At 48.5% G+C, this 25,026-nt stretch overlaps 1 protein-coding gene across 1 annotated transcript in view; it reads right to left on the bottom strand.

The window, feature by feature from the left end:
• mtbp (MDM2 binding protein) overlaps nucleotides 1-25,026 on the bottom strand; it is a 116,061-nt gene that overhangs the window by 6,123 nt on the left and 84,912 nt on the right. The window contains exons 19-21 of the mRNA XM_084336142.1: nucleotides 7,866-8,008; nucleotides 6,974-7,089; nucleotides 4,040-4,153 (exon numbers count right to left, since the gene is read on the bottom strand). Of these exons, the coding sequence (XP_084192268.1) occupies nucleotides 4,040-4,153; nucleotides 6,974-7,089; nucleotides 7,866-8,008 (373 nt within the window). The remainder of the gene's footprint in view (nucleotides 1-4,039; nucleotides 4,154-6,973; nucleotides 7,090-7,865; nucleotides 8,009-25,026) is intronic.

Genomic DNA, 25,026 nt, shown 5'->3' with positions numbered 1-25,026 from the left:
GTTATTGCCATAAAACAGAACGCAGTTAGTTTCTCTACCTTTCTGTGAACGTCTTGCAAAAAACGGTGTTGCAATATGATGAAGAATGGTGGAGAAATTTACATTATAAAAAAGATGGCAGAATTCAGTACTGTATCTACAAAACCTTCTGTTTAATCATCTTCCCTTTATTCATTTGCTTAGATTTTTCAGGTCTGGTCAATTTTAGCATGGTGTTATTTACAGTCAAAGATAATTTTTTTTTTAAATAGAATTGATATTCTCCTTTGGTTCATTACAATTTACTCAAGCCTAGTAACAGACACACTATTTCTGACACTGATCCATATGTCCCTAGATTCAGATACCAAGAACATGCAAATGGACCATTTAAAAAAAAAATTTAAATGTTTATTCTACGTCCTTATGGAATGAGTGACAAAAAAAAAAAAAAAAAAAAAAAGTAAAAAAAAAGAAATTGATTTTTTTTTAATTTTTTTTAATTTTTTTTTATGGATGGAAGAGCCGCACATTGACGGGCAAAGAGCCGCATGCGGCTCGCGAGCCGCGGGTTGGCCACCCCTGATGTATAGCTACGAGGTCATTGTTGCAAAATAATTGACCGACAGAGTTTAGAATACCGAGGCGCCTCGCCGAGGTGTTCTTTAAACGTAGTGAAGGTCTATTATTTTGCGACAATGACCGAGTATAGCTATACATTATCCCGCTTATTACATGGCTAACTTACTAACAATATACTTCATTTTACACCATTGACAAGACGAGATCAAATGCAGACGCAGTTCTGTTCTGTCGCTCCGCCCTGTCATCGCCGGCAGCTTCCCCGGCAGTGTCTGATTGCACTGATGTCAGTGGGCTTGATTGCGAACAGCTGCGCACAGCGGTCATTATTGCTCGGCAGAGGTCCGTTATCGAGTAATAACGGACCTCTGACGAGCGCTATTGACCAATCACAATCAAGCATTTCGGCGAATGTTAAAACGCCATGTAATAACATTACATATCTCTTGTCGTGGAATTAACACAACATTATGCATACTTTTGACAATAAATAAAATAAGAATTTGTTCTTACTTGCTTGCCTGGGTAAATAAAGGTTAAATAAATGTTAAAAAAAAAAGATTAAAAAAATATATATATATTGAAAACCGATACGATAATTTCCGATATTACATTTTAATGCCAATATCGGCCGATAGTATCGGACATCCCTAGTTTACACTTAATGTCCTTCAGTTTACCCAGAAGCGCTTGCAGCTAGCTGTGCTCCTTGGTTTCAACGAGGAATGCTAGTGAAGCTAACACGCCATGTAACGGCAATTTTTCCTTTCCAATGTCCTGCTTTCTCTTGCCCGTTACTTCACAGGTATGGTAGTGATCTTACGCAGTAGACACAGCAATGATGGATGTCCAGTCGTGATTCCAGGTTTAGGGGTGTTTATTGCTGAAGTTGCAGTTGTACATTCAATTGTTGCCAGAGTGGGTTCTGTAGGAATCATATGGTATTCTATATCTATTTGGTATTTCTTTCTGCTTCTGGCTGCTGAGCTGCTGAGCTTCTGGTAAGAACGGTGTGCTCCTCACTACCTGTGTCCTTTCTGATTACTGCACCTGTGACCCTCTAAATACCTAACCAGTGCTGTCAAATCTAAAACCCGCCACCAGGTGTCCAATAATAATATTACAAATAATAAAATAATATGCCACCATCATAATGGCTCCTACACGCCATTTCGGGGGAACATTATGGACACATGTGAACGCTTTTTCATACAATGTGGGTATGAAATGGGTGTCGAGTGAAATTCTCAACTGAAATTCAAAATGTCAAAGTGCTCCTTTAAATCCCGCCTTTTCGCAAATGATCCTTCTTCTTCACCCCTCGGATGTATCTACTCCTCCAGGCTTCGCGCCGGTCGCGTGACAGAAACATGATCGACAACTTGTTCGCTGTGTGACGTCTGCGTGAAACAATGATCTGCTGTATTCTCACATGGGCTCAGTTGGTCATTAGGAGGACTTAGGCCTGGGGGGGGGGGGTCTGGCAGGGAGAACTCCTGAACACTTCAAACATCTGTGAGTGTGTTCACACGTAAAGCCCCTCCGCTAACGATGCGTCGTTCGGTTCAGGAGTCCATGTGACCGGAGCTCACGGCCGAGAGCGGCCGCTCCAGAATGTCCACAGAGCCGCTACAACGTCACGCTCTGAGGGAGGCAGACTCGGTCCAAACAGGTTCTGTGTTTGATGGTCAAGATAAACTGGTGAAACAGAGCCACTGTCCTTTTCCTCAAGAGTTGGTGAGCGCTACCGCACATCTTTGGATGTATATGTAAACGTTTCTTTGTGAGCGCTACCGTACATCTTTGGATGTATATGTAAGAGTTTCTTTGTGAGCGCTACCGTACATCTTTGGATGTATATGTACAGGCTTATTTCTGAGCGCTACGGTACATCTCTTTGGATGTGTATATGCAAGTAAAATGAGAATCTCACGCGGGCTAGGTTGAAGATTAAGCCTAGTAAATCGAGAAGCATTTTATTGACCAGAAGTAAGGTAATAGAGAGAAGGTTTTACGTCGATGAGGAGGAAATTCCATCTATAAAGGGACAAGCCAGTGACACGTTTGAGTAGGTGGCATGCAGTTTGGTTTATACCCCAAGTTGATGTGGCCATTGTCATTAACGAAGTGCCATTATCAAAGGTAGAAAGGCTCGAGGGATTGGTTAATTTGTACATCAGGAAATGGCTAGGAGTTCATCTATGTATTAGTAGTAGTGTGGCATTGTATGTTGAAGGTATCCTCCAGCTACCAGTAACTAGTCTAACAGAGGAGTTTAACTGTGTGAAGGCGAGAACAGAGTTGTTGCTATCAGGGAGCAAAGATACCGTAGTTAGTAACTCGGTCCCAAATCCAACTAGAGGCAGGAAATGGAACCCAAGACGGGCAGTACAGGAAGCAGAGGCAGCGGTTAGGCACACAGACGGTGTAGGTAAGGTGCAATGATCGCGACACACTAACAGTCTCTTTACCTCAGGCTCTGACTGGCACTGGCTCAAACCTGGTTGCTAGGCGCTGTTTCTAGCTGGGTATGATAAGTTCTCACCGGGGTCTGAGAAGTTACTGATTATTGGTTCTATGTTGATTTATTTCTATACAAATTGTTGGGGGGGGAACTGATATCTTACTGACACCTTACTGACATCTTACTGATATAGGGTTGTAGATACATACAAATTGAGAGAGAGAGAGAGCTAGATGGAAAGAGAGAGAGATAGGGTTGTAGATAGATATACATTGATAGAGAGAGAAAGAGACAGACAAAGAGGGAGGCAGATAAATAGATAGATAGAGATACAGAGAGAGAGATAAATATGTAAAGAGAGAGAGAAAGAGGGGGATAGAGAGGGGGGAGAGAGAGGAAGATAGAGCAAGATGGAAAGAGAGAGATGGAAAGAGGGAGAGAGACAGATAAATAGATACAAAATGACGACATGAGCCGGGAGCCAGGACTTGAACCTGTGACACCGTGCATCTGACTGAGTCAGCAGGAGGCCCCAGGTGGGCTGTTATTCTGAGACAGAGAGGAGGATCTGATTGGTGGGCTGTTATTCTGAGACAGACAGGGGAGGATCTGATTGGTGGGCTGTTATTCTGAGACAGAGAGGAGGATCTGATTGGTGGGCTGTTATTCTAAAACAGAGAGGAGGATCTGATTGGTGGGCTGTTATTCCGAGACAGACAGAGAGGAGGATCTGATTGGTGGGGTGTTATTCTGAGACAGACAGGGGAGGATCTGATTGGTGGGCTGTTATTCTGAGACAGACAGGGAGGAGGATCTGATTGGTGGGCTGTTATTCTGAGACAGAGAGGAGGATCTGATTGGTGGGCTGTTATTCTGACACAGACAGGGGAGGATCTGATTGGTGCGCTGTTATTCCGAGACAGACAGAGGAGGATCTGAATGGTGGGCCGTTATTCTGAGACAGACAGAGAGGAGGATCTGATTGGACGCCGCCGTGGGAGAGAAGAGACCAACCTTGAGGAAGAACTTGGCGATCTGGAACAGCCTCTGGCTGCAGGCCTCAAAGTGCTGGTGCTCAGCGCTGATCCCATGATGCTTCAGAGCCTTAGAGACCACCTCCTGGAGCATCTGAGGACACACACACACACACACACATCAATACAGGCAGACACACACACACACATCAATACAAGCAGACACACACACAGGAAGACAGACACACACACACACACACACAAAGACAGACACACACAGGAAGACACACACACACACATCAATACAGACACACACACACACATGAAGACAGACACACACACACACAAAGACAGACACACACACACACAGGAAGACAGACACACACAGGGAGACACACACACACAGGAAGACAGACACACACACAGGAAGACAGACAGACAGACACACACACACACACACACACAGGTAGACACACACATACACACAGGAAGACAGACACACACACACACACATACACAGGAAGACAGACACACACACACACATGAAGACAGACACACACGCACACACACACACAAGAAGACACACACACAGGAATACAGACACACAAACACAGGAAGAAGACACACCCTTTCATTTTAATTCCATCATATCTGTCAGCAGGGAGAACTGCGATTGTCAACGTAAAGAAAATGAACCATCTTTAACATCACCAGAAGGACTGATTCTGTGTAAAATGTCATTAATTATCAGCTTTTAATGTATGAACCAGCTGCTATCACCCTTTATGAACCAGCTGCTATCACCCTTTATGAACCAGCTGCTATCACCCTTTATGAACCAGCTGCTATCACCCTTTATGAACCAGCTGCTATCACCCTTTATGAAGGAGCTGCTATCACCCTTTATGAAGGAGCTGCTATCACCCTTTATGAAGGAGCTGCTATCACCCTTTATGAACCAGCTGCTATCACCCTTTATGAACCAGCTGCTATCACCCTTTATGAACCAGCTGCTATCACCCTTTATGAACCAGCTGCTATCACCCTTTATGAATGAGCTGCTATCACTCTTTATGAAGGAGCTGCTGACAACTGTTCCCCCTCTGCTCTCTGCTCAACCTGAGCTTGAGAAGCTTGTTTGCACAGTAATCACAACATTTCAAGGTCTTTCTGTGCCGGTCGGGATCTACTGGAGCCGGTGGCTTGTATGTGGGAGAGAGGGTGTGTGTGCGTGTGTGTGTCTGTGTGTGTGTGTGTGTGTGTAGGGGGGTGTGTTTGTGTACCAGGGCTGATTATTTCTCTACTCCCACAGAGTAGAGACACAGGAGAGAAGGTTCTTTATCGAGACAGTAGGAAGGCTGAGAGGGAGACACAGGAGAGAAGGTTCTTTATTGAGACAGTAGGAAGGCTGAGAGGGAGACAGAGTAGAGGAGACACAGGAGAGAAGGTTCTTTATTGAGACAGTAGGAAGGCTGAGAGGGAGACAGAGTAGAGGAGACGCAGGAGAGACAGTTCTTTATTGAGACGGTAGGAAGGCTGAGAGGGAGACAGAGTAGGAGAGACACAGGAGAGAAGGTTCTTTATTGAGACAGTAGGAAGGCTGAGAGGGAGACAGAGTAGAGGAGACACAGGAGAGAAGGTTCTTTATTGAGACAGTAGGAAGGCTGAGAGGGAGACAGAGTAGAGGAGACACAGGAGAGAAGGTTCTTTATTGAGACAGTAGGAAGGCTGAGAGGGAGACAGAGTAGAGGAGACACAGGAGAGAAGGTTCTTTATCGAGACAGTAGGAAGGCTGAGAGGGAGACAGAGTAGAGGAGACACAGGAGAGAATGTTCTTTATTGAGACAGTAGGAAGGCTGAGAGGGAGACAGAGTAGAGGAGACACAGGAGAGAATGTTCTTTATTGAGACAGTAGGAAGGCTGAGAGGGAGACAGAGTAGAGGAGACACAGGAGAGAAGGTTCTTTATCGAGACAGTAGGAAGGCTGAGAGGGAGACAGAGTAGGGGAGACACAGGAGAGAAGGTTCTTTATTGAGACGGTAGGAAGGCTGAGAGGGAGACAGAGTAGAGGAGACACAGGAGAGAATGTTCTTTATTGAGACGGTAGGAAGGCTGAGAGGGAGACAGAGTAGAGGAGACACAGGAGAGACGGTTATTTATTGAGACGGTAGGAAGGCTGAGAGGGAGACAGAGTAGAGGAGACACAGGAGAGAAGGTTCTTTATCGAGACAGTAGGAAGGCTGAGAGGGGGACAGAGTAGGAGAGACACAGGAGAGAAGGTTCTTTATTGAGACAGTAGGAAGGCTGAGAGGGAGACAGAGTAGAGGAGACACAGGAGAGAAGGTTATTTATTAAGACGGTAGGAAGGCTGAGAGGGAGACAGAGTAGAGGAGACAGGAGAGAAGGTTCTTTATCGAGACAGTAAGAAGGCTGAGAGGGAGACAGAGTAGAGGAGACACAGGAGAGAAGGTTCTTTATCGAGACAGTAGGAAGGCTGAGAGGGAGACAGAGTAGAGGAGACACAGGAGAGAATGTTCTTTATTGAGACAGTAGGAAGGCTGAGAGGGAGACAGAGGAGAGAAGGTTTTTTATTGAGACAGTAGGAAGGCTGAGAGGGAGACACAGGAGACAAGGTTCTTTATTGAGATGGTAGGAAGGCTGAGAGGTAGACAGAGTAGAGGAGACACAGGAGAGAAGGTTTTTTTATTGAGACAGTAGGAAGGCTGAGAGGGAGACCGATGAGAGAAGGTTTTTTATTGAGACAGCAGCTGGGTGAATGTTTGGGACTAAGTGTGTGACTGTAGCAGGACTAACTGTGTGACTGTGTAGCAAGGTGCTGAAAGATCCTTATGTGTTCAGTGAATACAGGTCAAACCTACACAGGTGTGTTCTCACGTGCACACAAGTGCATTTTTGCGCATGCGCGCGCACACACACACACACACACACACACACACACACACCTCCCTCTTACCCTGTGGTGTTTCTGGGAGCGAGACTCTTTGACCAGCGTGTCTTCTGTCTGGCTCTGGGGCGCCCTCTGCTGGGGGGGTCTGTGTTTGTCAGCGGCAGTGGGGGGGTTCACTAGACCTGGAGTAAAAATATATTGGAAAGTCATTTTAAATCCTTGTCCTGGAACCTTTAAACAGAACTGAGAGGTGGTTGGTGCTGCGTGGACAGCATTACGTTGACTCAACGTCTCGGGAGAATGTTCTCATGTCGACCAGAGGAGGAGGGGTAACAACCAGAGGAGGAGTAGTAACGACCAGAGGAGGAGTAGTAACGACGAGAGGAGGAGGGGTAACGACCAGAGGAGGAGGAGTAACATAGAATATAGTTATAGCTCTACAAACAAGGTGACGGACTCCATTCGTTTAATGGGTGGCATCGCATAGCCGTCGCCCGGAAGAGGAGTGGCACAGAATGTGTTAAATCAACTTTGAATATAACTCGTCAGTCTCGTCAACATAAATAATCCAATAAGGGCACGGTTGGTACGAAAGTGATGGTGACGTCTTGATGGAGCGCCGAGCGGATGCGGACAGGCTACATCATTTATGATAAATGTTTTTTTTTACATTTTTATGACGAGTCATATACTATAATATTAGTGTAGCCTAATCTTTATCCGCAACTGTGAAGAAAAACAGAATGAATAGGCACATAATAATAATAAAAGATTATAATAATAAAAATTCGAATTTAGAATTTAGAATTTAGAAGTCGAATTTAGAAGTCGAATGTCAACGTTATGAATGAAGCTTTGAACTATTCGGTACAGCCCTATAACGACCACAGGAGACTGTACTGTATTTGTACCCATTCTGCAATCTGTTAATAAAGTTTTCAATCAATCAATCACGTACCGGAGGAGGCGGGCCTGGAGACGGAGGAGGAGGAGGAGCGGGATCTGACTGGCTGCTGTCGTAGTGACCTCACAGAGGGGCGTGTCCCACTGCTGCTGCTGCTCTGAGAGCCGAGGGAGTCGCTGCTCTCAGACTTGGCCAGCCTGTGTCAGAGCAACACAACCACGTGTCAGAGCAACACAACCACATGTTAGAGCAACACAACCACGTGTCAGAGCAACACAACCACATGTTAGAGCAACACAACCACATGTTAGAGCAACACAACCACATGTTAGAGCAACACAACCACATGTCAGAGCAACACAACCACGTGTTAGAGCAACACAACCACATGTTAGAGCAACACAACCACATGTTAGAGCAACACAACCACATGTCAGAGCAACACAACCACGTGTCAGAGCAACACAACCACATGTCAGAGCAACACAACCACGTGTTAGAGCAACACAACCACGTGTCAGAGCAACACAACCACGTGTCAGAGCAACACAACCACGTGTCAGAGCAACACAACCACGTGTCAGAGCAACACAACCACGTGTCAGAGCAACACAACCACATGTCAGAGCAACACAACCACGTGTCAGAGCAACACAACCAGGTGTCAGAGCAACACAACCACGTGTCAGAGCAACACAACCACGTGTTAGAGCAACACAACCACGTGTCAGAGCAACACAACCACATGTCAGAGCAACACAACCACATGTCAGAGCAACACAACCACATGTCAGAGCAACACAACCACGTGTCAGAGCAACACAACCACATGTCAGAGCAACACAACCACGTGTCAGAGCAACACAACCACATGTTAGAGCAACACAACCACGTGTTAGAGCAACACAACCACGTGTCAGAGCAACACAACCACGTGTCAGAGCAACACAACCACATGTCAGAGCAACACAACCACGTGTCAGAGCAACACAACCACGTGTTAGAGCAACACAACCACGTGTCAGAGCAACACAACCACATGTCAGAGCAACACAACCACGTGTCAGAGCAACACAACCACATGTCAGAGCAACACAACCACGTGTCAGAGCAACACAACCACATGTCAGAGCAACACAACCACATGTCAGAGCAACACAACCACATGTCAGAGCAACACAACCACATGTTAGAGCAACACAACCACGTGTCAGAGCAACACAACCACATGTTAGAGCAACACAACCACATGTCAGAGCAACACAACCACGTGTCAGAGCAACACAACCACGTGTTAGAGCAACACAACCAGCAACACAACCACGTGTCAGAGCAACACAACCACGTGTCAGAGCAACACAACCACGTGTCAGAGCAACACAACCACGTGTTAGAGCAACACAACCACGTGTTAGAGCAACACAACCAGCAACACAACCACGTGTCAGAGCAACACAACCACGTGTCAGAGCAACACAACCACGTGTCAGAGCAACACAACCACGTGTCAGAGCAACACAACCACATGTCAGAGCAACACAACCACATGTCAGAGCAACACAACCACATGTCAGAGCAACACAACCACATGTCAGAGCAACACAACCACATGTCAGAGCAACACAACCACGTGTCAGAGCAACACAACCACATGTCAGAGCAACACAACCACGTGTCAGAGCAACACAACCAGCAACACAACCACGTGTCAGAGCAACACAACCACATGTCAGAGCAACACAACCACATGTCAGAGCAACACAACCACATGTCAGAGCAACACAACCACATGTCAGAGCAACACAACCACATGTCAGAGCAACACAACCACATGTCAGAGCAACACAACCACATGTCAGAGCAACACAACCACATGTCAGAGCAACACAACCACATGTCAGAGCAACACAACCACGTGTCAGAGCAACACAACCACATGTCAGAGCAACACAACCACGTGTTAGAGCAACACAACCACGTGTCAGAGCAACACAACCACGTGTCAGAGCAACACAACCACGTGTCAGAGCAACACAACCACATGTTAGAGCAACACAACCACGTGTCAGAGCAACACAACCACGTGTTAGAGCAACACAACCACATGTCAGAGCAACACAACCACGTGTTAGAGCAACACAACCACGTGTCAGAGCAACACAACCACATGTCAGAGCAACACAACAACATGTCAGAGCAACACAACCACGTGTTTTTCTTTTTTACAATAAAGTTTCATAAAAATCTTAGTCAAACCTTTAGTATTATGGATATTAAACATGCTGGTAGCCCCTTTCGTGACTGCGGTGACTGCGGTGACTGCGGTGTGCAGGCCTGGGGCTCTCGTGACCGCAGTGACTCTCAGCTAGACCGCGACCATTGTCAAAATAAGGTACCAAGCGTGATCGCGGGGCTCGGGGTGGGTCAAAAATATATCATATATGAATTTCAAAGATACCCAGCGTACAATATGGGTTTAACACAGCTTTACAGTGGGGTCTGGAAGCTCGGAGTTGCTAATAAACAGTTTAAATCATTGTTACTCCACGAGTGGTACTCGCAGAGCGAGCCGTGTATTTCCGCCATTGGTGTCACCGCGCATGCGCACCAGGCAGCCTGGTCCAGGCATTACAGGCGGAAATACACGGCTCGCTCTGCGAGTACCACTCGTGGAGTAACAATGATTTAAACTGTTTATTAGCAACTCCGAGCTTCCAGACCCCACTGTAAAGCTGTGTTAAACCCATATTGTACGCTGGGTATCTTTGAAATTCATATATGATATATTTTTGACCCACCCCGAGCCCGGCGATCACGCTTGGTACCTTATTTTGACAATGGTCGCGGTCTAGCTGAGAGTGACTGCGGTCACTAGAGCCCCAGGCTTGCACACCGCAGTCACCGCAGTCACGAAAGGGGCTACCATGCTGGCAGAGTACATGCATCCATGTTGTCGTGAACATTTTAATTAAATATGGAACTGTATATAGATATTAAACAGACTGAGGTTGCAGCATCACATAGTCGTTTGGCTCCACCTGCGCTGTAAAAGAATGGCTGAAAGTCTCTTGGTGTTGTAGCTCAATGGAAGTCAAACCCCCCCCCCCCCCCCCCCCCCCCCGATATTATCCATAAACCCTCATCTCTCAGCCGCTTCGCTGCCATTTTGAGTGGAGTGAGTGCAAAGATACGCATGTTTTATATAGTAGTTCTATAATGGACACACACATTACACACACACGCGCGCGCGCACACACACACACACACACGCGGCTCCTGCAGGTTTCAACTTTCAAAGTTATATTTAAAACTTTGTAAGACCTTTTGAAAACCATTTGAATATAATTGAAAACCTGGGCAAAAGGGTATCAAGGGAAAAAATGAAAGATGTTTCAAAGATCCTGATGGGACTGATTAGGATATTACCATCCTGCTCACCGTGCAGCCTGGGCGTTATCCCCGAGCTCATTTACACAAGATGCAGAGAAGTTATCAACATGGAAGCAACTTCCTAATACAATAAAATTTTAAGACGTATCAAAATCATATTTAAGACCTTGTTTGAAGTGATTATTCTGACTACTTAAAGATTTTCTAAAAACTTTTAGGACCCGCAAGAACACGTGCAAACACACGCTTAAAACTAATCTTCATTTAAAGCAACAATGTGGAGGATTTTTTTATCACAGATTTTGTTTTGTTAGAAGGTTTCTCATCAAAGCCGATTCTTGACGAGTTGTGTAAAAGCAAATGCATGGTTTTGGAATCGTTAAGTCATCCGTGACGGCAAGTAGACTTAAGCCCAAATAACGAATGGATTAGCCATGCCGTTTCAATCTGAAAGAAGAAGAACAGACGACGTGGATTTATTTGTATTAACAACTTTCTTGGCGAAGATTGGATGGATTATATGCGTCATGGTCAGGCGGCAACGGAAGAGAAGGAGACTACAATTAGGTTTGTTTTGTTCTGACAACTTGTAACGGCAAGCAACGGCGAAATCGGTGCCATTCGGTTCCCTGTCTCCCAGGGGCGACGGGGTTCTGCACGGGTCCGGGTCTCAGGTTCGAATAACGGACGGGTCCTGGTTCGGTTCCGGGTCATACATTCCCAGGTGTTTTTGGGTTCGGACTGGCGACGACATTTTGGACCTGTGACGACCTCTACTCCCAACACCATGCATCATCTAACCAGCTACTATCAACACCAAGCATCATCTAACCAGCTACTATCAACACCAAGCATCATCTAACCAGCTACTATCAACACCAAGCATCATCTAACCAGCTACTATCAACACCATGCATCATCTAACCAGCTACTATCAACACCAAGCATCATCTAACCAGCTACTATCAACACCATGCATCATCTAACCAGCTACTATCAACACCATGCATCATCTAACCAGCTACGATCAACACCATGCATCATCTAACTAGCTACTATCAACACCATGCATCATCTAACCAGCTACTATCAACACCAAGCATCATCTAACCAGCTACTATCAACACCAAGCATCATATAACCAGCTACTATCAACACCATGTATCATCTAACCAGCTACTATAAACACCAAGCATCATATAACCAGCTACTATCAACACCATGTATCATCTAACCAGCTACTATAAACACCAAGCATCATCTAACCAGCTACTATCAACACCAAGCATCATCTAACCAGCTACTATCAACACCATGCATCATCTAACCAGCTACTATCAACACCATGCATCATCTAACCAGCTACGATCAACACCATGCATCATCTAACTAGCTACTATCAACACCATGCATCATCTAACCAGCTACTATCAACACCAAGCATCATCTAACCAGCTACTATCAACACCAAGTGTAACTGAGGGGTACAATTCCCTGACTGTATTGTTAGATATGATACTTACTACCACTACCTCTTGTACTTTAGACTCTGGCCACCCAGTACTAGGTATAAATAATTATGATAAACACTCCCACCTGATGAAACGGATCCAACACAAATGTACCAAGTCGAAAGTCTGCGTTTAATAATAATACATAGCAAAAGGTATGTACAACGATCACTTAATTACATTTATGATTTGAAATAGTATGCACTTTTATGGCAAATGAGTATTCGTAGGTAGATCAATATCGAATGTCCAATCTCTGATCGCGCAGGAAGCAAATATACAACCTGGAATATTTAGGGAACAATAGCAATGATACTTGAATGATTATATAGCTGGATACACTAGGGGAAGGTTCCGACTGCTTGTAGGACAGCTGGAGGGGGGGGGGGTAGAGTCTGGCTGTATCCCGTCTGGCCGAGGGTATCCTGGGAGAGCCCACAGTCGTGCGACCCGGTGCCCAGCGATCCTCGATCCACAGATGAAAGCAGTTGGACTCTCTGTGGCCGGCGTCCTCCGGTCCACGATGGAGAGACGTGAGGCGACCTCGTCGTGTAGAGCGTCTTCTCACCTGTCGTCCTCTCCGGGGGGGGTATTTCCAACACACCGCAGTGTTGGCCTTTATCCATAGAATAATCAAAGTACTCAAAGCATAATCCAAGCCGGGGAAGGCTAGCCGTCGTCGGTAGAATAATCCAATATACAGGTCCACTCGCTCTTTGGCCTGGAGCTCCTCGGGTGCAGCTTCACGTGGGGTCAACCACCCTGGATAAGCGTCCAGCTGATGCCCGAAACGATGGGGGTGCTGATTACTATAGAACTCTTACCGCACGAGGCACTACATATGAATAGACTATTATTAGCTTAATAGAATACGTCCAACTCGACGATATAGTGCCAAATATGACTATTCAAATATTAATATACACGATGTCTCAATGCCGATACTGGGCCGAATTGGCCTTACTGCCCACACGTGGTTCGCGGGGAGGCTTTTGCGTCTGTCACTCTGTTGGAGGGTAAGGAACTGGACTAAAAGAAAGCTCTACTTTAATAGCGCAGTATATATACGCACTATGAACAAATAGTACCATTAGTGGTGCGGTAGACATATTCCTACGCGGAACTAGGACTTGTCCATACATGTTGAGCGGTACGATTGAACCTGGTCTGAGGGGTATGGCGACCTGGCACCAAGGTCTCGTCCAATGGTAGAATGGAGACTATTATGGGATGTTCAGTAGACTAGAAGGGATATTCAATGCATATTGTACAAGGAATATACAAGGGATATCAGGGGATATACAAATACAATTAAATATATATATATAAATAAATATATATATTCGGTTTAATCTGATCCTTCAGAACAGCCGCCCCCTAATTGGTCCCAACCCAATTAGTTAAGCAGAGACAGATTAACCGCACTGTCTACCACTCAAGGGTTCGCTGTAAGGGTCAGTCAACTCACAAAGTCATAGGGTCATGGTCATCATCGATTGTGTCTGGGAGTCGGGGCAGTTCTATGAGCCTCGCCACAGGACGGGTGTAAATGCGCCCCTGGACGAGTACTTCAGCTGCTCGGACCTTGCCATCGGCACCGGTGATCACTTTGCTTACGCGGCCAGCCGGCCACATAGCTCTGGGTAGTGACTGGTCAATAATCATGACGACTGTTCCTTCCGTCAAATTGTCTCTCTCTTTTACCCACTTCTGGCGGGTCTGTAGAGACGGTAGGTAGTGCAGTAGGAAACTGCTCCAAAACTTGTCGGCTAATACTTGGCTGTACCTCCACATTCGTCGGCCGTTCGCTTCTTCAGGCCGGTACATTGTCTGGGGTAACGCGGGATCTAGCCGCCCCATCAGGAGGGTGTTGGGGGTGACTGGGTCGACATCTGCTACATCACTGGAGACGTAACCGAGGGGCTTTGAGTTCAATACTCCCTCAATCTCCGTGAGGACTGTCATTAGGACTTCTTCCGCCACAGTCTGGGCCCCAAGTACTGCGTACAGGGCTGTCTTTATAGAACGTACTTCTCGTTCCCAAGTTCCACCGAAGTGGGGTGCGTTTGGGGGGTTGAATTGGAAGTCAATCTGGGCTGGAGCGAGGTGGGTCTTAAGTTCTGGGCCCATAGCTTGGAAGCTCTCCCTCAGCTCTCTTTCTCCGCCTTTGAAGTTTGTCCCGTGATCGGACAATAATGTAGACGGTTTTCCTTTCCGTGATGTGAATCTTCGGAAGGCCATAAGGAATGAGTCTGCGCTCATGGTCGGAAGGAGCTCGATATGTATCGCTCTGGTGGTCATGCATTTGAATACAATACCCCACCGCTTCTCGGTGCCTCTTCCTTTCTTTATGTGCAGCGGGCCAAAACAGTCCATGCCTGTTGAGTGGAATGGCTTGTCGCCGAGTCGGAGGCGACATGGAGGTAGGTCAGCCATCCGTGGTATGCTGGGCTGCGCGCGCCACTTTCGGCAGTCTAGACAGGTTCGCTGGAAGCGTCGCACCGCCTCTCTTCCTTGAAGTATCCAGTAACGACGTCTGATTTCCGCGAAGACTCTCTCTGCTCCTGCGTGGTGTACATCCTCGTCGTATTTCTTTATAATCAGCTCTGTGACCTTGTGTCGGCTGTTCAATACGATCGGGTACTTAATGTCATCCGGTAAATTGGGGGCTCTCCGCAGGCGACCACCCACTCTGATGAGGGTATGTGTGTCACTCTCGGGGGCCAGATGAATCAATCTGCTGTCTGATGGGACGGGCTTTCCTCCCTGTAGACAGTCTAGTTCATCGGGGAACGAGTCTCTCTGGGCTCGTTGCAGTAGAAGCAGTTCTGCTTCCTCGTAGTCAGCTGCTGACATATCAGCGGGGGACTTAATCTCTGGGTGGTGCCGCAGGAATGTCCGTTGCTGCGCACTCTCTATGGTAATGCAATCGTCTATGTTGGGGTCTGCGGAGACAACAGTGCTCAATCCACAGAACATGGGTTTCTTATTCTCAGCCTCCTCGTCACTTGCTTCCCTCGGGGTGGGCGTGGGCCAATCTCCTTCCGGGAGCTTGAGGAATGCTGGTCCGTCACTGTAGATGTTATGACGGGCTAAGTCATCTAGGGACATTCCCCGGGTGATGACGTCCGCTGGGTTGTGTTTTGTATCAACATAGCGCCAGTTTGCTTCTCCGGTTAACTCTCCGGTTAACTCTTGAATCTCAGTGACTCTGACTCCCACGAAGACTTTGTATTTGCATGAATCCGATTTGATCCAGGCGAGTACTGTCGTGGAATCTGACCACAGGATTGTTCTATGCACCGGAATGGTGAGCTCACGTTGGATGAGCGTGGCTAGATGCGCTCCTGCGAGGGCTGCGCAGAGCTCTAGACGTGGGATAGACTGTTGCTTGCGTGGGGCTATTCTCGAGCGGGCGAGGATGAATGCTGTGTAGATCTCTCCCCCCTCTTCTTGGGCCCGCAAGTAGGCTACTGATCCGTAGGCGACCTCGGAGGCGTCACTGAAGACGTGTAAATCCATTTTACATGTCTCTGGCCTCACCGTGGGTGGGAAGTAGCTTCGGCGTATATTAACGCCTGGGAGTGAGTGGAGTTCCATCTCCCACTCTCTCCAGGTGGATGCAAGGTGTGCGGGAATGGGGTCGTCCCAGCCCTGGTCCTTGTCCCACAATGCTCGTACAATCATCTTTGCCCTGGTGGTGTACGGTAGTATACATCCTAACGGGTCATATTGTCGGGCGAGTGTTCTGTACACACTCCGTCTGGTGGTCGGTATTGCCGTCGACCTTCCCTGCTCCGTGGTCAGGGGTTTGTGTCTATAGTGGAGCGAATCTGTTTTGAAGCGCCACACTAGTCCTAGTGTCATCTCTTGGGCTTCTCCTGGGATTGTGGCCATCCAGGTCTCGCTGCTCGCTGCCTTGTCCTCGGAGGAGAGGCTGCGCAGTACGTGCGGATCGCTGCTGGCCCACTGCCTGAGATCAAAGCCGCCTTTGATCAGAGAGGCGCGGAGTTTAAGTAGGAGAGCCTCGGCTTCTTCCTGGGTCGAAACGCTTTGTAGACAGTTATCTACGTAGAAGCTGTTCTTCACACTGTGTCGGACCTCTTCGTCCGCTGCTGGGTCCTCTGCGACATGTCTCTGTAGTGCAAATGTAGCACAGCATGGGCTGCATGTAGTTCCGAAAGGGAGGACTTCCCATTGGTAGATGGCTGGGTGCTCATCTCCTGGCCTCTCTCTCCATAGGAACCGCAACAGGGGCTTGTCCTCCTCTACTAATCTCACCTGCAGGAACATCCCTTTGATATCCCCGCTGATAGCCACCTTGTCCTGGCGGAAGCGGAGTAGTACGCCTAGTAGGGAGGGGCCTGGCGTAGGACCGGGCAATAACTCTTTATTCAGATTTTGGGATCCGATCTGGTAGCTGCAGTTAAACACGATGCGGTCTTTGCCGTTGTGATGAACCTTGTGGTGGGGCACGTACCACGATTCAGTCGTCTGGTCGGCCTCTTTAATGTCAATCTTTGTGACGTGTCCCGCTGTGATGAGCTTCTCAATCTCAGCGCGGTATACACTTTCTTGGGCGGGGTCCTTGGCTAAGCGCCGCTCTGTGTTTAGTAGGTACCGCTCTGTGGCGTCTTTCTTTGCGTGAAAGGTAGGCATCCCTTCCCGCCGCAGGAGTGGCGTGGCGTATCTCAACACGCCGCTGACTGGGACTCTCTTTGTTCCCGTCTCGAGGAGGTTAATGGCGTAGATGTCGTCTTTAGAGCGAATGTCTTTCTTTTCGTTCTTAAAGGGCATTTGTTCTAAGGTCCATAGCCTCTCTACATGCTGCAGGAGTGCGGTGTCTCCCTCTGTGACTCGGGAGTGGAGACAGCTAGTGGCTGTGGTTCGGTTGAGAGATTTGGCGAGTGGGCCTTGGAGAGTCCATCCTAGGCGGGTCTCGACTGCTGCAGGACAGCCTCTGGGTCCGGTATGAACCCGGTCTATCGGGACAATGAGGTCTGCATGGTCGGAGCCTATCAACAGTGTCGGGGTAGCACCGTCTATGAGTGGGATCGGTAGCTTGCGTAGATGTACATATTTCTCCATCAGCTTGGCTACGGGGTATGTGTACCGCGAGAGTCCTATTTCTTGGCTGGTGAAAGCGTCTGTAATCCTGTACCGTCGCTCGGGCTGGCCGCTTGCTGCGATAGAGAATGAGACATTCTCGCCCTTTATCGTTTTCAAATCTCTTCTTATTGTCCGAATTGTCATTTGGTTTTCGCTCCCCCGCAGCCCTAGCTGGGCCGCAGCGGACGCGAGCAGAAGGGTCTTCTCTGACCCGTCATCAAGGACGGCGTAAGTGTCCATGACTTTATTCTGGTAGCTCAATGTCACACGGACTACCTTTAAGAGCACTCTGGCTCCGCTGCTGCTGGCGGGGTCAATGTACATGACGCTTGCTTTGCTGCTTGATGGTGCGGGTGGAGGCCGCCGTCTGTTACTGTCGTGGAGTATGTCCAGATGGGCTCCATCGCACCGACTGCACTTTTTCTTTAAGCGGCATTCGGCTGCCATGTGTGATTGCGCACAGCGAAAACAGCGTCTGTTGGACTTTATCCATTGACTCGATTCCTCCGCATTCATCTTGGGGAATGAGTCACATTGTGACAGCCAGTGTTCTTTCTCACAGTAGGGGCACACTATCTTCCACTTCTCCTTTCTTGAGGGGGTACTGTGGCTCCTACTGCTTGGCACTGACTCCGATTGGTGCATGACAGTCACCGATCTTCTTCCATCATTTAGTCTCCTGGTTCCTTCTCTGGAGCCAGGGGTGCTCCGTCCGAATGTATCTAGCCGTAAGCTGCTGACTTCTCTCGCCAGGAAGTCGGCTAGATCGAGGAGGTTCGGTTCGGGGCCATTAGGGTCTCGGTGGTGTCTCTGCCGCCTAAAGCGCTCCTGTCGGGCGGGCGGTAGCTTCTCCAAGATCCTCTCTACATTTGAGTTGGCGTATAGTTCATGCCTACCCTTTTCCCTCTGCGCTCCCAGCATCCCTACCAGGGACTGCACTCTGATGGACAGGTCGTCCAGTGCTCGATTGTCTGTTGCTGGGGGTAGGCGGTCGATGTGCCTGATCTCCTGGATCACGTAATCCCATATACGTCCATATCTCTGGTCCAACGCTACCAGCGCTGCGGTGTATGGGGTCGTGGAAGTGGCGTAGGTGAGCGATATGTTGTGCGCGCGGGGTACCCTTAAATGCTTCAGTAGTATCGCGTATTTATGGCGTTCATCAATGACATCCACCAACATTGTCTCCAGACACATGCGGAGCTCCGTATACTGGGCCCGGTTCTCCTGGGTGAAGTCTGGTACCATAGGTGTGCCAATGTATGACGCGGATTGTTGATACATCGGCGAGCGTTGGGGGAGAAGCCTCCTAGGCGAGTCTCCTCCTGCTCCTTGGCGTGGGCTGGTACCGGCTGTGTACCATGGCCCGCTGGTCCAGGTGCTGTTCCTCGGTGCGGGTCGTGCGTCGTGCTCACCCGTGAATAGCGGCGGGGGTCTGTAGCGCAGCTCCGCGGGGGTATAGCCTGGGCTGTACTGGACCTCCTGGTCCGGTAGAGTACTGTGCTGTCGTCGGGCGTGGTTCTCCTCCTCTTCCTCTTCGTCTTCCGTTAGGTCATCCAGGGCTTGTAGTCTCTGATTTAGCCTCTCCGCAGTGTATGCTGCTCCTTCCCGGTGGCTGGGTCTCGCTTGGACCGGTTGGGGAAGGGGGTCTGCGGGGGGTATAAACCTCGTCTGTTGGTCAAGTTCAGGGTCGCTTACTCGGCTAGGGGATGCCGCCCTGGAGTGATGTCTAGACGAGTTCCTGGAGCCTCTGGTGGAGGGAGGGGGTGTTGTCCTTCTGATCAGCTGTTCTATTAGTTGCGCTTGTGCTCTGTCGCGCTCGGCTTCGCGCTTGGTGAGATCCGATTCTCTCTGGGCACCGGTGGCGGCGCGCTGGGCGTCGGCCCGGTCTCTTGCCATATTCTCTTCCATCTGAATGCGTCTTATTTCCAGGCGTATGTGCTCTTCTTCGCTCCGTTGCTGTATCTGCAATCGATCGCGTTCACCCTGGAGTCTATCGCGTTCAGTAGAGGCTTTCAGGCTGACGAGGAATGCCTGCTGTAGTGTCCTCTCTGCCTCGCTGGGAGAAGACGGTTGTGTAGGGGAGCCGTCCCTTGGGGTACTCCGTGCGGAGTCTTGGAGCTCTATCTCCACGGTGCTCTCCTCATCTTCTTCCGTGCCGAGTTCTCTCTCGGTAGTGTTGTCTTCCTCCCGGGACTCGTCGGGGACTACTTCTTCGGTATTGGCGGGGTGTAAAGTCATGTCTGGTTCCCCCTGGTCCCCACCGTGAGCTGGGTCAGTTACGTTAGAACCCATAGGGGCCTCTATGGTCGGGGTAGCCTGGTCGTTAGGGTTAGACATAATTTTACTTTCTAGTTTTACCGCGTTTACTGTTGGTAGAAGACTAGGTTGTTGACTGACAGCGTAAGCCTCTAGGTACTGAGGGAGCTGTCGTTTGCGCCGCGGGCGTTGTTGGTTAGGAGGATCGTTTCGTGGAGTGTTCATCATAGGCCATTTTAATATTAATAACGCTGTAACTGAGGGGTACAATTCCCTGACTGTATTACTAGATATGATACTTACTACCACTACCTTTGTACTTAATATTCGGCCACCCAGTACACGGCATAAATATATTATCATGAACACTCTCACGTAGATGAAACGGATCCAACACAAATGTACGAATTAGAAAACAGGTCTTTATTTCCTACACAGCGATGGTGTGTAGAATAAGCACTTAATCACTTAATTACATTTATGAATTGAAATAGTATGCACTTTTATGGCAAGGAGTAGGGATGTCCCGATCCGATCACGTGATCGGAATCGGCGTCGATCACGTGCTTTTCAGAGTATCGGGGATCGGGAAAAAATAATAATAAAAATCGGCAGTCAAAAAAAGAAAAATTTTATTCAACAAACATGACCATGTCCACGTCTTAAACTCATACGGAGGCCTTAGTTTTGGTTTTAAATTACATATAATATATCATCATTAATGTATTTATTGTCACACAGAGCAGAATAATTATCCACAACAAACACATTCCCCTTTAATTTTCACCGTTGCAACAAACATTCCCTTTAATTTAGACGCTACACGCTACACGCGACCACATTGAATTGATCACAACAACAACACGTCGCTCCCGAAACACGGTTAATATCCACTGACTTGAGCAGCTAGACTTAATGTCAGAGGTTTGGAACTAAGCATTTTAAAATATAAAGTCAAGCCAGTTGCAATGTTTGCAAGGAGGAGATTCCGCGTGGAGGAAAAACTCATGAAGCAGCAGGCTGGAGGCGAAGTTTTCAAACTAACTTTTCAACTGGATTATCGTCGCCGTTTCAGACCAGAATGGACCATTACGTAAGTCGAACACTGAATGTATACTAATGTGCAAACATATATTGAAACTTTTAATATTTCTCATATGAAGCAGAATCACATTTCTCAGGGTGAATGTAATAACAAAAGCCTCCGCTCTCGCGCCCCGGACTATTATACTAGGCAACTATTATACTGGGCTTGTCTTGCTCTGCCAGTTTCTGACAAAAATGCGTCAAAATTGATTACTAATGTGAAAGATCGGATCGGAAACGATCGGATCGATAGATATTTAAAATCACATGCTCGGGATCGGATCGGAAGCAAAAAAAGGCGATCGGGACATCCCTAGCAAGGAGTATTCGTCGGTATATCAATAGATAATGTCCAATCTCTGAAGGCGCAGGTGGTAAATATACGACCTGGAATAGTTAAGGAATAACAGCAATGATACTTTAATGATTATAGGCTGGATACACTAGAGGGGGTTAATCCGGTCGCTTGTAAGCCGACAGGAGTAGGAGGGGGGGGGGGTAGAATCCAGCTGCCTCGTCCGGCCAAGGGTATCCCAGGTGAACCCACTGTAGTGCCGTTCAATGCGCCGGCGATCCTTGGACCACAGATGAAAGCAGGTGGACTCTTTGTGGGCCGGCTCTCTCCGGTCCACGGGGGAGAGATGTGGAGAGACCTCGTCTTGCAGAGCGTCTCCTCACCTTGCGTCCTCTCCAGGGGGGGGGGTTCCAACACACGGTAGTGTCGGGGGTCTTTATCCATAGAATAATCAAAGTATCCAAAGCATAATCCGTGCCTGGGAAGGCGGGCTGTCGTCGGTAGAATAATCCGGTATACAGGTCCACTCGCTCGTCGGCTCTGGGGCTCCTCGGGTGCAGCTTCACATAGGGTCAACCACCCTGGGTAAGCAGCCAGTTCTCTGCCCGAAACGATGGGGTACTGACTACGGTAGTATTCTCACCGCACGAAGCACTATATATTAACAGACTATTATTAGCTTAATAGACTACGTCCAACTCGACGATATAGTGCCAAATATGACTATTCAAATATTAATATACACGATGTCTCAATACCGATGGTAGGCAAACTTGGCCTTACTCCCACACGTGGCATCGCGGGGAGGCTTTACGTCTGTGACTCTATTGGAGGGTAAGAAACTGGACTGAAAAGAAAGTCCTACTTTAGTAGCGCAGTATATATACGCACTATGAACAAATAGTCCCATTAGTGGTGCGGTAGCCAAATTCCTACGCGGAACTAGGACTTGTTCGTACATGTCGAGCGGTACGTTTGAACTGGGTCTGAGGGGTATGGCAGCCTGGCACCAAGGTCTCGACCAATAGTAGAATGGAGACTATTATGGGATGTTCAGTAGGCTAGAATGGATATTCAATGCATATTGTACAAGGAATATACAAGGGATATCAGGGAATATTAGAGAATATACAAATACAATTAAATATATATATATAAATAAATATATATATTCGGTTTAATCTGGCCCTTCACAACAGCCACCCCCTGAATAGGTCCCAGACCTAATCAGTTAAACGGAGACAGATTAATCGCGTTGTCTATTTACACATAAGGGTTTGCTGTAGGGGTCAGTCAACTTCACAAAGTCATAGGGTTGTAGGGTCATGGTCATCATCGATTGTGTCTGGGAGTCGAGGCAGTTCTATGAGCCTTGCCACGGGACGGGTGTAAGTGCGACCCTGGACGAGCACTTCAGCTGCTCGGACCTTGCCGTCGGCACCGGTGATCACTTTGCTTACGCGGCCGGCCGGCCACATAGCTCTGGGCAGTGATTGATCAATAATCATGACGACTGTTCCTTCTGTCAAATTGTCTCTCTCCTTTACCCACTTCTGGCGGGTCTGTAGAGACGGTAGGTAGTGCAGTAGGAAACTGTTCCAAAACTTGTCGGCTAATACTTGGCTGTACCTCCACATTCGTCGGCCGTTCGCTTCTTCAGGCCGGTACATTGTCTGGGGTAATGTGGGATCTAGCCGCCCCATCAGGAGTGTGTTGGGGGTAACTGGGTCGATATCCGCCACATCACTGGAGACATATCCGAGGGGCTTCGAGTTAAGTACTCCCTCAATCTCCGTGAGGACTGTCATTAGGACTTCTTCCGCCACAGTCTGGGCCCCAAGTACTGCGTACAGGGCTGTCTTTATGGAGCGCACTTCTCGTTCCCAAGTGCCACCGAAGTGGGGTGCGTTTGGGGGGTTGAATTGGAAATCAACCTGTGCTGGAGCGAGGTGGGTCTTAAGTTCTGGGCCCATAGCTTGGAAGCTCTCTCTCAGCTCTCTTTCGCCGCCTTTAAAGTTTGTCCCATGATCGGACAATAGGGTAGACGGTCTTCCTTTCCGTGATATGAATCTACGGAAGGCCATAAGGAATGAGTCTGTGCTCATGGTCGGGAGAAGCTCGATGTGTATCGCTCTGGTGGTCATGCATTTGAATACAATACCCCACCGCTTCTCGGTTCCTCTTCCTTTCTTTATGTGCAGCGGGCCAAAGCAGTCCATACCCGTTGAGTGGAATGGCTTGTCACCGATTCGGAGGCGACATGGAGGAAGGTCAGCCATCCTTGGTATGCTGGGCTGCGTGCGCCACTTGCGGCAGTCTAGACATGTTCGTTGGAAGCGTCGTACCGCCTCTCTTCCTTGTAGGATCCAGTAACGACGTCTGATTTCCGCGAAGACTCTTTCTGCTCCTGCGTGATGTACATCCTCATCGTATTTCTTTATAATCAGCTCTGTGACCTTGTGTCGGCTGTTCAATACGATCGGGTATTTAATGTCATCCGGTAGATTGGGGGTTCTGCGTAGGCGACCACCCACTCTGATGAGGGTGTGAGCGTCGCTCTCGGGGGCCAGGTGAATTAATCTGCTGTCGGATGGGACGGGCTTTCCTCCCTGTAGACAGGCCAATTCATCGGGGAACGAGTCTCTCTGGGCTCGCTGCAGTAGAAGCAATTCTGCTTCCTCGTAGTTAGCCGCTGACATATCAGCGGGGGACTTGCACTCCGGGTGGTACCGCAGGAATGTTCTTTGTTGTGCACTCTCTATGGACGTGCAATCGTTTATGTTAGGGTCGGTGGAGGCTACGGTGCTCAATCCACAGAACACAGACTTCTTAATTTCCACCTCCTCTGGACTTGCTTCCCTCGGGATAGGCATGGGCCACTGTCCTTCCGGGAGTCTTAGGAATGCGGGGCCGTCACTGTAGACATTGCGACGGGTGAGGTCATCCAGGGGCATCCTCGTACAATCATTTTTGCCCTGGTGGTGTACGGTAGAATACATCCTAGCGGGTCATATTGTCGGGCGAGTGTTGTGTACACACTCCGTCTGGTGGTCGGCGCCGCCGCCGGCCTTCCCTGTTCCGTAGTCAGGGACTTGTGTCTGTAGTGAAGCGAATCTGTTTTGAATCGCCACACCAATCCCAGGGTCATCTCCTGGGCTTCTCCCGGGATTGTAGCCATCCAGGTCTCGCTGCTGGCTGCCTTGTCCTCGGAGGAGAGGCTGCGCAGTACTTGCGGATCGCTGCTGGCCCACTGCCTGAGATCAAAGCCGCCTTTGATCAATGAGGCGCGGAGTTTAATCAGGAGAGCCTCGGCTTCTTCCTGGGTTGAAAGGCTTTGTAGACAGTTGTCTACGTAGAAGCTGTTCTTTACGCTGTGTCGGACCTCTTCGTCCGCTGCTGGGTCCTCTGCTACATGTTTCTGTAGTGCAAATGTCGCACAGCAGGGGCTGCATGTCGTTCCGAAGGGGAGGACTTCCCATTGGTAGATGGCTGGGTGCTCATCTCCTGGCTTCTCTCTCCATAGGAACCGTAACAGGGGCTTGTCCGCCTCTACTAATCTCACCTG

Source organism: Notolepis coatsorum (assembly GCF_963971535.1).
Source record: "Notolepis coatsorum genome assembly, chromosome: 19".
Classification (NCBI taxonomy): domain Eukaryota; kingdom Metazoa; phylum Chordata; class Actinopteri; order Aulopiformes; family Paralepididae; genus Notolepis; species Notolepis coatsorum.
The sequence above is the reverse complement of the archived record's forward strand: the minus strand, read 5'-3'. Positions and strand labels throughout refer to the sequence as shown.